At 33.8% G+C, this 12,857-nt stretch overlaps 1 protein-coding gene across 1 annotated transcript; it reads left to right on the top strand.

The window, feature by feature from the left end:
• Positions 1–6,632: 6,632 nt before the first annotated feature.
• Positions 6,633–7,775, top strand: LOC110914687 (uncharacterized protein DDB_G0284459). Its single transcript, XM_022159463.2, has one exon. The coding sequence runs from the start codon at positions 6,710–6,712 to the stop codon at positions 7,613–7,615; it is 906 nt and encodes a 301-aa protein (XP_022015155.1). The 5' UTR covers positions 6,633–6,709; the 3' UTR covers positions 7,616–7,775.
• Positions 7,776–12,857: the final 5,082 nt, after the last annotated feature.

Here is a 12,857-nt window from a genome sequence, read left to right on the forward strand (position 1 = left end):
ATAGGGTTATTTGAGTCAGGTGTCTGGTTATGTTTGAACCGGCCTGAAACCTCTTTACCCAAACTTTAGCATGTGGTGTGTTACCATTAATGGTGAATAGCTTTGTAAACGACTTTGGAAAACTATCCTGCATTACACATAAACTAAAAACCGGATTATTGGCTGCTTCTACATTGCGGCATTCAAGCATCTTAACTAACAAGGGAATAGTTAGGGAAAATTTCTGTTGAGGGAAAATATCATCGTCAACAATCCAAACGTATTTTTGCTCAAAATCAACGGGATCATCATACCTTACAAGTTGATGTTGCGGTTGGCCGCTATAATGAATCAACGAATAGTATGTTGTCTGACATTTTGATTTTGGTATTGGTTAAATGCAGGGTTGTCTCCGAAAATCCTCAAAAAAATTTGCTTCCTCTGCGAGTGGAAAAATATGGGCCCCTATTGAGCAAATTTTGAAAGGGTGTAAGCTTTAGTTAGGTTTAAACTTTAATTAAACTATTGGGTCAGTTTTATATAGTTTCAAACTTTACTAATAGGTATATTAAATAAAAGAGTAATCAGCTCAGGCTAAAATAAATTTTAGTGTTTAATGAGCTTAAAATAAAAAATTGTTAAAGAAAAATAAGAGAACCCTAAAAAAATCCACTTAATGAATAAAATGTCAAAGTATTAAAAAACAAATTCTAAGATATAACATTAAACAAAATAACTTTTAACCAGGGTTAAAGATCCGCCCGCGTTGCGGCGCGGGTACATCGTAAACATTGAATAGATTAGTCCAAACATTATATGATGCATTAACCATATGAAAACACGTATTTCGACGTATCTAGTTGAACTCAGTGTAACCTGTATAAGCATTGTCATTGGATCAAACGTAAAGTAAATGAAATTCATATCGAACAATAACTTGAATTTATACGAAAACGTACATAAAAATATGCACGTAAAAATGGTTTCTTTAAACGAAAACGTACATAAAAATATGCACGTAAAAATGGTTTCTTTAAACGAAAACGTATTATATTTGACCTGACTCGTCTATAAAAAAAGTTTACGCCGGAATGTAAAAGAAATCATATTTATACATACCCGTGCATAAAATATGCACGTAAAAAATAGTTTTTAAGTAAAGGAAGTATAGGGGTAAACCGAAACAAAATATTAGTAAAAAAATTAATAGGTTAAAACCGTTCGTAAAACCGTGCCAAGTAGCACCAATGCAACAACGACATTGACTCTCAACATCGTAAAAATAAAATAGATAAAATGGTAAAAATTACACTGAACGAAAAGGAGACTAAAATTGTTGAACCACACACACCCGTTACAGTGTGTTAATGCGAAGAAATTAACCAGAAACGTAAAACGTAGAAAATAATAACTTAGTTGATCTAGGACCCGCCCATTGCGGCGAAGTTTTCAAAAGAGAAAAAATGGACGCGTTGCGACGGGTCTGTCAAATATTGGAAAATAGAGCAAAAACGTTGAAACTCACATGCACGTCACTACATGTTAACTCGCAAAATTTAGAACGAAACGTAAAACGAAAAACTTGCGAAAGATAAAAAGTATGGGGACCAAAGTTGTAAATAATAAAGTGTTGTGTTAAATTCAAAAGATGAAAAGTTTGAGTTAAAAGTAAAAATTCAAATGGGTTAAAATGAAAAAGATAAAACTTTAAGGTTGAAAGTGGAAAATCAAGTAATGGGTTCAAATTTAGAAGATAAAAGTTTAAGGTAGAAAGTGGAAAATCAATTTTTTTTTTGAAAAAACCCCAAAGCATATGGTACAAGTGATGATGCATAAGAAAGTTGTAAATTTTATATGGGATAATTACAATATTTAATAGACCTACAATTTAAATGATTTTATCTCATATGTTAGCTTTGATGGGCCAAATGAAAGGTAAAAGGCAAAACTAGGCAGATGAACACAAAAGCAATTAGGGGTGTGCAATATCCAAACCGTTAACCGAAACCGAACCGAAAACCGACAAAACCGAACCGAAATTAACCGAAACCGAATTAACCGAAAGTCGGTTAACGGATTTGTTTTTTACCATCGGTTAACCGAAATTAACTCGAACCGAACTTAATCATTTATCATTTATTTTTATATATATTTATAGCTTTTATACCTCTATTTCATGTTTCATACTTTCATTTCATGTAATAATACATCTATTTCATTTATTTATGCGTTCATTTCATTTATTTATACCTCCATTTAATGTATTTAAACATCTATATATTCATGCATCTATACCTCGATTTCATTTATTTATACATCCATTTCATGTATCTATACATCTATTTCATGTATTTATACCTCCATTACCTGTATTTCTAAGCGAAAAAATTAGTCCTTGTTTGAATTGGTTATTAACCGAAAATTAACTGAACCGAACCGAAAACCGACAAATTAACCGAATTAACCGAACCGATTAACCAATGACTTCGGTTACGGTTACGGATAATGCTAATAACCGAACCGAACCGTACACACCCCTAAAAGCAATGCAAACAAAAGAACTATAGATGCTGTTTCAAAAAGGGGTAAATTTGTAGAATAGTATCATAGTTTTAAAAGTGTTCCAATTAGGTCACTCAAGTTTCAAAAGTGTTTCAATTAGGTCACTCAACATTCATTTTTATTAAAATTAAGGGTTTTTCATCCAAATCATAGTTAACCGTGGTGATGTGGATTTTTGTTTCTTTTTTCCTTTTTATTTGATGCTAACGTCGAGCGACAACGTGGATTTTAACTTATTTTTTTAATTTTTAATATAATTAAAGTGTTTTTATTTTTAATAAATATCATTTCTTATATTAAAATAATCCGACCCTAGCATCTTATGCTCCATTTTTCTCTTGACACATGGAAAAAAAAGACATGGCTCGATTTAAATGTTAAGTTATCTAATTAGGAAAAAAACGATACGAGTGACATACTTAGAACACTTTTGAAACTTGATTACTATTCTGTGACATATTCCCTTTCAAAAAAATAAAAATTGAGTAACTACAGGTTTCGATCCTGAGTTTCTTGTAAAACCAAAAGGGCGCCCAGCCAAGTTAGTTGCATTAAAATTATGAAATTAATTTGGTTTCTATATATGTATTTAAAAAAACAAGAATTTTTGTGGGCCCTAAAAGGTTTTGGGCCCTGTTCGGTGACCCATCATTCACACCCTTTGAGCCGGCCCTGGTTAAATGAAATTTGGGTAGCCACTTTTGGTGCGATTAAATTTGTTTTTTTTTTCTTTTTCTTTTTGGATATTATGTGATTTAAGAATGGTAACCTTTTGAATCAACAAGTTTGGGCCGGTGTTGCGTATCACCTTGTTGGGCCAAATCTAGGTTATTAATCAAATCCAAAAATATATTAGTAGGAATGCGGATTCTGGTATCGAGGTCAGTAGTTCCTTGTATTATCGACACCTGATATAAAAAAAAAAACTAAATAATAAATAAAATCGTGTTATGAACAAAAGAATATTTAGAGATATTTATAAAAGCGAATACATGTACGAGTTCCCATAATACCCAATATTGGTATCGATCATCGGTATCGGTTGGGTTCGCTATGGTACCGATACAGTACCGACAATCAATATAGCTTACAATACAAAAAAGCTCTACTTTGAATACAACTTTATTTTCAACAAAATTTATCCCAAAATGTGTGAAAAAAATTAAACATGCTTGCATATTCAGTTTTTTTCCCCTTAAAGTTATTAGAGGAAAAACGAAACGAGTTAAAGAAAATATTATTTAAAATATAATAGTGGGTGAAGTTAAGAGTTAAAAATAATATTATATTATGTTTACCGTTCACTTTTCATCCTAATTAATATATATATAATAATATCATTGGTAAACTGGTTTATACCGTATTACCGTCCAAGACAAATTTTGTTCCGGTTTGAGCAAGAGCAGTTTTCCAGTTTTGGGTTTCCTGACTTCCTCCTGGATGGGTCGGCCGGGTTATCACATTTTTTTCGGTCAGGAGGATGATCTATTTACTAAGGTTATCCAGGGTGTCCGAGCTTATATTGTCAAAAAAAAGTTGAACGGACATAATCAAGCATTCACCGACGTAAGACTACATGTTGTGGTTCCCGCTAGGGGTGGCGTGAGCAATGTCGGAGCACAGGTGGCTCGCGATGGGAAACGTGAGCATGGTAGCGAGTGTGCAGGTGACCGTTGGGCATGGTCAAGACCAAGCTAGCCGTTGGGGATTTAAAAATATCAAATTTTTTTCTTTAAACCCTTTAAACCTTTTAAAAGAATACCCACTTTCTCTCTTTCTCTCCACACATACCTTTAAAAAAATACTCATCTTCTACATCCTTAAAAAAAAAAAAAAACAATGAATCCCACTAATTCTTACCGGCCCGAGGTTGACTTCGATCAATCCGACAAGTACGACATGGAGTTAGAGCGTAACATGAGTTAAATGTCCCCGCTTTCTCCTGGCTTTGTTATTCCAGATACGCAACACAATCCGTTTTCTCCCGACCTTGCTTTTTTATGTCTGTCTTTTTTTAAGCTGTGTAATGTTTTTCTTTATTAAGTTTAATGTTCTATGTTTTATCATAAAACTTATCTTTTTAATTTATATTTTTTTAAACAAAATAAAAACCCGCTCAAGCCACTACTCGCCTGGACCACAACAGGGTCAGGAGGTTTTTGCAGTGGCTTTATCCGGTGCCTAGTCAACGTTCAGTCAACGCCAGGTGAAACTATATTACATGATAAATATGGGTGCTAATCTGGCCCACAACGGATAGTCTAAATAAACAAAACATGTGTTCATATGGAACCGGGTCGCTCAAGATCTACACCACTAGATGAATAAGAAGTGGATGATGGATGCTGGATTTTCAGTTAAATAAAATGTAAAATTAAAATAACATAATTTTTAATTATAATCATGTTTTCATTCTCTTTGTCTTTCATACATTTGGTCCCCTTGCTCATGAAGCTGTTGGTTTTTTACACAGAGTGCAGAGGGTCGTGCACAACAATTTCTCGACGACAAGGAACCAAAGTTTTATTTTCGCTAGAATTGGATTTAATATTCGAAAGAGATTGCGACGCAACTTCTTGCCCGTTTACCTGTCATTCTTATGTAATTTTTTCGATCTTTAATAAAATATATTGGACCTAAAAAGTAAAAAAAAAAAAAAACATATCATCATCTAAAAAAACCCAAGGTTATCCGACTTCTTCTCCGGCGACAGCACAGCGACGAAATCTTCCTCACCCTCTTTTATCAACAACCACACATCAATCACCTGCAAAATCTTGGTTGAATCCCCAAATCAAATTGTCCAAAGTGGTGGTTGAAACCCAGAAACATCACCGGTGGTGGTGGGTTGTTGTTGCCGACAGTGTTTAAGGTGCATAATGTTAACTTTAATTCTTGATTAATGATTAATGACGATTATATTTATAATGAATGGTATTTGTTTCTTGATTTCTTTCAGTTTTAATGTTTGATTAGTGATTATACTGATTGTTTGAGTCACCGATTTGGTCAAAACATGGGTCATACTCCCGTCAAGATGTCATTGGCCATTGACAGTTCTATTTTTTTTTATTTCCACTATCGGTCACACCTTTCAAATATTTTACCTTCACCGATCCTTAGTTAAAAAAACTTACCGGAGTTAAAGTTTTTTTCCGAAACATCAGTTTGTAGCTCGGAAAAAAATTTAACGGAGTTTTTTTAGCTGAGGACTGGTGGAGGCAAAATATTTGAAAGGTGGGACTGCCAGTGGGAATAAAAAAAAGTGGGACTGTCAATGGGCAATGACGTCTGCTAGAGATTATTAAAATACAATTTCCCTCAAATATATCATCAATCCTTACCTGAAATACTTAAATCCGTGTAATTTAGACACGGCCCATTTAACCCATTAGGCCCATTACATTACCGACCCAAATAAGTTGTTAATAGGGTTGGTAGGTTGTAAATGGGTTGACTTTTGTAATCAAGTTGTAAACTTGTTAAACAGGTGGACAAGGTGTAAATGCGTTGGTTGTTGTAAACTTGTTAAACGGGTTGGCGGGTTGTAATAAGTGGGTTAAAAAGGGACATAAAAGGGTTGGCAAAACAGGTTAAATAGGTCAAACCAAAAACCTGATTATTCTCATGTTGTGTTTCGGGTCGAGTCAGCAATTGTCACCTCTAGAACATAGTCATGTGACTCATATCGTCGTTATGATATACTAGTAAAACCATTGAACTAGAGGGGACCCACAGGCCCGATCACTCCTAAAAGATTGTCGGTAAAGTAGTTTAACTTAATGTATTTTTTTTTACTATGACCCATCTGTTGAAAAGTTCTGGTTCCGCCATTCGGATCATTCCTTATTAGTTATTACCTAGTGCCATTTATTTTATGGGTGCAATTTCTTGGCTAGTTGACTATTTTTAGGAAGTGAACAATACTTTAACAAACAATATATATTTGAAAATCATGCAAAGGGAATGAAGGCACATAACAAGAAAGGTTACAAATCTTTAAATTTCCCCCTAACCATTTACAGTTATGCATAACACACAAGAAAACCTACCAAGAACACACAAAGTTTATGATTCTCTTTGTATATAAATGTATGCATTTGCATGTATATATGTATATATATCCGCGGAGGAAAAAAATAAACGGTTTTTTTAATATAGAGAAACTATGATTAAACTCAACGTTCTTGATATCGTACTCTTCGTGTTGGTTGTCGGTCTTCATCCCTATACTGAAGGCCAAGTGCTCCCTGCGGTGCCGGCTGCCCCCTTTTCTCCTCGCCCACTTTGTAACTACCAAATGGCGCTTGCGAACCAAGCATGTGCGTATTTACCGTTCACACAAATCCCTCCACCGTCACCTCGGGCACCATTTGACGCACCACCATCCGAGGATGAGGACACGCCACCATCTGACGATGAGGACACACCCCCATCCGATGACGAGGATACACCCCCATCCGATGATGAGGACACGCCACCATCCGATGATGATGATGACGATGATGATGACGAGGACACACCACCATCGGATGATGATGACACACTTGAGCCCGATCACAGGCATAGACATGAACATGATGACACTGACCCTAACCCTCATGGTGATGATGACGATGATGATGACGACGACGATGACGACGACGATGACCGTGGCGGTGGCGGTGGCGGCAAAGGCGGCGGCAGTGGCGGTGGCGGCAAAGGTGGCAGTGGTGGTGACGGTGACCGTGATGGCGGCCGTGACCGCGACCGCGACCGTGGCCGTGGCCGTGACCGTGACCGTGACCGTGGCCGTGGACGTGGACGTGGCCGTGACCGTGGCCGTGGACGTGACCGTGGTCGTGACCATAAACGTGGCCGTGGGCGTAAACACCGTCATCATCATCATAGGCATAGAAACACACCCGTAGAAGAACAATGCTGCAAGTGGTTGGCCCAGGTTGATGATCAGTGTGTGTGCGAACTTCTCGTTAAGTTACCGCCCTTTCTTGCTAGACCGGTTCATCAGTACAATGTAATAATCGGTCGAGCTTGCAACTTCACTTTCTCATGTGGAAGTGGATTCTGGAAATAAGTTTGTTTTATATAAAAAAAAAAGTTACAGTTTTTATGCTTCTGTAGTTCTGCAGATTGTGATTTTATATAAAAGTTACAATTTTATCTTTTATTTTTGCATCTATATGACTATATCTATAGTTCAACATGTTATAATACAAGTAAATTTCAATTTTCAACACACGAATGACTGGAATCGAATCGATTCAAAGCGTGCAGCTTTTTGTATCTTGGACTTGTTCTTTACAGCAACGATAAAAGCGGATGCCTGAGATGCCGATTGATTAATCAAGAGGTTTATTAATATTCTATGCTTATCTTCGCGTTTTTCTTTTTATTTTTTAAATACGTGATACGGGGCAGTTGAGAGTAGGCCTGTAAACGAACCGAACGAACACGAACATAGGCATGCTCGTGTTCGTTCATTTAACTTTAACCGAACACGAACACATAATCGAACATATTTTTTTTGTTCGTGTTCGTTCATTAAGAAATCGGGCATGTTCGTGTTCGTTTCTGTTCGTTCATTTAAAGCCTAAACGAACATAAACGAACACAAACGAACATAAAAAAAATTAACTGAACATATTTCAATAAACATGAATTAACATGATTGAAGAAACAAGTCTAATATATTATAATCGAACATATTTTTTTTTGTTCGTGTTCGTTCATTAAGAAATCGGGCATGTTCGTGTTCGTTTCTGTTCGTTCATTTAAAGCCTAAACGAACAGTTCACGAACATAAACGAACATAAAAAAATTAACTGAACATATTTCAATAAACATGAATTAACATGATTGAAGAAACAAGTCTAATATATTATATTTCATTCGAAAACACATCTAAATAAGGGTTCATAGATATACTAATTAGTTATATTTATATATCTATTAACATTTAAACGAACGTTCACGAATATAAATGAACGAACATAAAAGAATGTTCATGAACATAAATGAACGAAGACAAGGTGTGCTCATGTTCGTTCATTTAGTTAAACGAACAAATTTTTTTGTTCGTGTTCGTTCATTTATTAAATAAACGAACATAAACGAACTTCTCGCCGAACAAGTTCATGAACAGTTCATGAACGTTCGGTTCGTTTACAGGCCTAGTTGAGAGTGAAGTTGTTGCTGTTTTTCAAGTATTTCTTGTGGTGATACAAGGTTGGATTTTGGAATATCTTTCCAGCTGGTTTTCCTTTTGTAACATGCTCAATTAAGTTCCCCAAAATGACCCTTCAAAAGTTCAAAGTGGCTGTTGTACCCTTGATCTTGATGGTTATTGTTAGGTTGTGAAATGATTGAAAAATTTGAAAATGATAACAAATCAACGGTGTGCCCGCTTATCATCTCACCGAAAAGGTCGGATTCCTTTCGTGTGAGTGAGTAGACCCTTGAAGTAAAGTTTGTGGCTGCTGTTTGGTTTTTATTTGTTAGACGAAAGCGTGTGATTGACAAATGTTTTATTTGTAAGACGAAAGCGTGTGATTGACAAATATTCTATGTGTGGTGTATCTTAGCTAAAGACAGTCGTGTCAGTTCCGAGTTCCAACCTTTACTTAAATGAGTTGATTTTAGAAAATAGCTTAAAAAGAAACGGGTTAATATAGACTTGTACATAATGTTCTTCGGATTTTAGATTCTTGTTGGAATGATATAATCTTTGTAACACTAGTTATTTATAAATGCTATATATAAAATTTATGATAGTCTAGCTCGACGAAAGTGGTTAAAAAATAAAATGACCTGTTTAACCAGTTTATTATGCGACTTATACTAAGCGAGTTCGATCTCTTTTGCGTTATAAACAAATGTTTAGTTTATAACCATCTCACAAAATGCAGTAAAAAGTTGATCCTTCGAAGGTGTAACATATCATTAACTGGTAAAATATTCTGCGCGTTGCGGCGGTACGTCACGTCATATGTTAAACTCGAGTAAAATCATGAAAACGTAGATAAAAACACATGTCACGGTGTATTCACAAATCACAAAAAAAGTTACGTTCTAAATTGAACTTAAGTAAAAGCATGACATATCCAAATTTATTACAATTAATAAAAACCTTAAAAAAATGAACCAAGTAAAACTATTATTATTCTAAAAGTAAAAAAAGTAAAAAATATAATACACAAAGTGTTTGACACATTTAATACACAGAAAAAAGTATTTTAAGTATAAAATTATGAATTATTTATATTTCCTGTTTGATTTATAAAAATAAAATAAAAATGCTTAGGTTTCATGTGACTAAAGTGGAAAAGGAAAGACTTTTGATGAACAAAATAAAAAGGAAACAATTTTATTGTAGCTAATGTGATGTAATTTAATATATATATTTTATAATATAATAATATGAGTTAAGTTATGGTACAAATAAGTCTTAATATACAAAATACTATTAACGTAAGAAATGAAGGAGAATATTTTTTTTTTGAATTTTTTCCCATCTTATTAAGAACGTATTTTAGTTCTAGAAATTAAAAAAAAAAAATCACGATTTTACATTAGTAGAGTAATTATGTAATTTGTAGAGTAATTATAATTACTCTACTACTACAAAATCACTTTTTTTTTTTCTTTTTGCAATTAAACATCATTTCTTAGTAGGATTTTTTTTTTAAGTTTCTTTCTTCACTTCTTACGTTAAGGGTATTTTATATGTTATGACCCATTTATATTTGATCTTTACATTTATTAATATACTAGGTTAGTTCCCCGTGTGTTACACGGGTTGAACAATTTAAACTATGTAATAAAATATTTCTTGTAAATGCAAATCAAAGACGGAGACATTTATATATATTTGATAAATAATGAAACTAATAATAATAGTAAAAAAATCTCATACATGTGTACAGAGTCGTCTGTAAGAATTCATGTACCCTGTTTGAGCTCGAAAAAAATATGTTCTTTCGTAATGTTTTAATATTATTATTTAATTTTAAAATAAAATGGGTATTGGGCCCAGTAAGAGCATGTTTGGTTATGTTTTTTGAAACAACTTATAGACTTATTGGGGTTTTGGGTTTTTTTAACATAGATATCGGTTTTTTTTTATAAAAAACACGTGCCCCTCGAAATCACAGACCCTGTTCGGTGGTCCTCCCCGCACACCCTTATCACCGCCCATGCATGTGTATACTCATTTAAGTAATCGATATACATTTGATGATATCCTATATTTTTTTTTGTATTCAATTAACATTTTTCTATTTAGTATTATTTGCAATTATTAACATTTTTCTAAATGTATATATAGAGTATGGATGTTACTGAATTTTTGAAGAATAATTTTTAATTTTGACATATATATATATATATATATATATATATATATATAGAGTAGGAGTTCTGCGGAAAGTGTGTTTTTCCTAGAAAGTCTAGGAAGCGATCTGGGCCATCCGATTGGTGTTTTTAATGGCTTAGATCTAATGGATGGCATTTTTGTAATATTTGAGTTATATAATTAGAGACTTTTAATATAGTGAGGGTATTTTGGTAATTGGAAGTGTTTTAAATTAGTCAAGAAACTGCCATATTAATAACCAATCCCTAAAATCATGGGATTTCTCCTCTTTCTCTCTCTCTTTCCCTAAACGCAACCAAAGAAGAACCAATGATTTTTCCTGCAAATATTCTTCTCCGATTGGTAATATATCGGTTGCTTTTCATACTTGTTTCAATTTTTTTTATCTATCATTGAATCGGGTTCTTATTTTTAGTTAATGGACCTCAATGTTTGACATGTTAGAGTGGGCTCTAGGTTTATGTGTTTTACCATTTTAATGTTGATTGATGACAGTGTGTTGAAGACGAAGACACTGGGTTGTGTTGAAGACGAAGACAATGACAGTGTGTCCAACAATCTGCTTGCTGTTAAAACACAATGTCAAGAAATATGCTTGCTGTTAAAACACAGTGTCAAGAAACCTCCAGCAATCTGCTTGCTGTTAAAACACAGCGTAAAGAAATCTGCTTGCTGTTAAAACACAGTGTCAAGGAAATCTGCTTGCTGTTAAAACACAATGTCAAGAAATCTGCTTGCTGTTAAAACACAGTGTTAAGAATCCTCCAGCAATCCGCTTGCTGTTAAAACACAGTGTCAAGAATCCTCCATCAATCTGCTTGCTGTTAAAACACAGCGTCAAGAAATCTGCTTGCTGTTAAAACACAGTGTCAAGGAAATCTACTTGTTGTTAAAACACAACGTCAAGAAATCTGCTTGCTGTTAAAACACAGTGTCAAGGAAATCTGCTTGCTGTTAAAACACAATGTCAAGAAATCTGCTTGCTGTTAAAACACAGTGTCAAGAATCCTCCAGCAATCCGCTTGCTGTTAAAACACAGTGTCAAGAATCCTCCAGCAATCTGCTTGCTGTTAAAACACAGCGTAAAGAAATCTGCTTGATGTTAAAACACAGTGTCAAGGAAATCTGCTTGCAGTTAAAACACAATGTCAAGAAATCTGCTTGCTGTTAAAACACAGTGTCAATAATCCTCCAGCAATCTGCTTGCTGTTAAAACACAGCGTCAAGAAATCTGCTTGCAGTTAAAACACAGCGTCAAGAAATCTGCTTGCTGTTAAAACACATTGTCAAGAAACACAGCGTCTTGTATCATTTAAATTGAAACTGCCAATTTGATTTAAATGGAATATTTAGTTGCCATAGTTAGTTATCCTAATAAAATAATCCATAATTAAAATAATATTCAAATTACACAATTGCCCTTTTAGTTAAAATCCTTCAATGTCACATGTCGCGTTCTTATTGCTTCCTAGACTTTCTAGGAAAAACACACTTTCCGCATGAACCCTACTCTATATATATATATATATATTCAAACTTATAATTATATAATGTAGTCATGAATTTTAATAAAATCCAAAAAAGTGTGAAACCCTTTTCAAATTTCAATAAAAGGGTTATAATTATCAGATAAACATTTTTCTATTTAATATTATCTAAAAATTAGAAGATAAATTATTAGAAAATAAATATGAAAGAAAGGCGGGAAAACCCAAAAATAGGTGCATCCAATGAATGACACGTGTCACACATTGATTTACTTTATTATATGTATAGATGCGTAGCCTAAGCTCACATAAAAACAAGTTTAACATGAAAACTTTTAGGGTTATTATTTGAATTATAATGTAATGAACTTTATATTAATTAATTTTGCATGTAACGAATTTTCAAACTCATTTTTTAATACAATATATAAGTCTAAAATTTGTTACTATTTGATGTA

This window comes from Helianthus annuus, chromosome 15, assembly GCF_002127325.2.
Source record: "Helianthus annuus cultivar XRQ/B chromosome 15, HanXRQr2.0-SUNRISE, whole genome shotgun sequence".
In the NCBI taxonomy this organism is placed as follows: domain Eukaryota; kingdom Viridiplantae; phylum Streptophyta; class Magnoliopsida; order Asterales; family Asteraceae; genus Helianthus; species Helianthus annuus.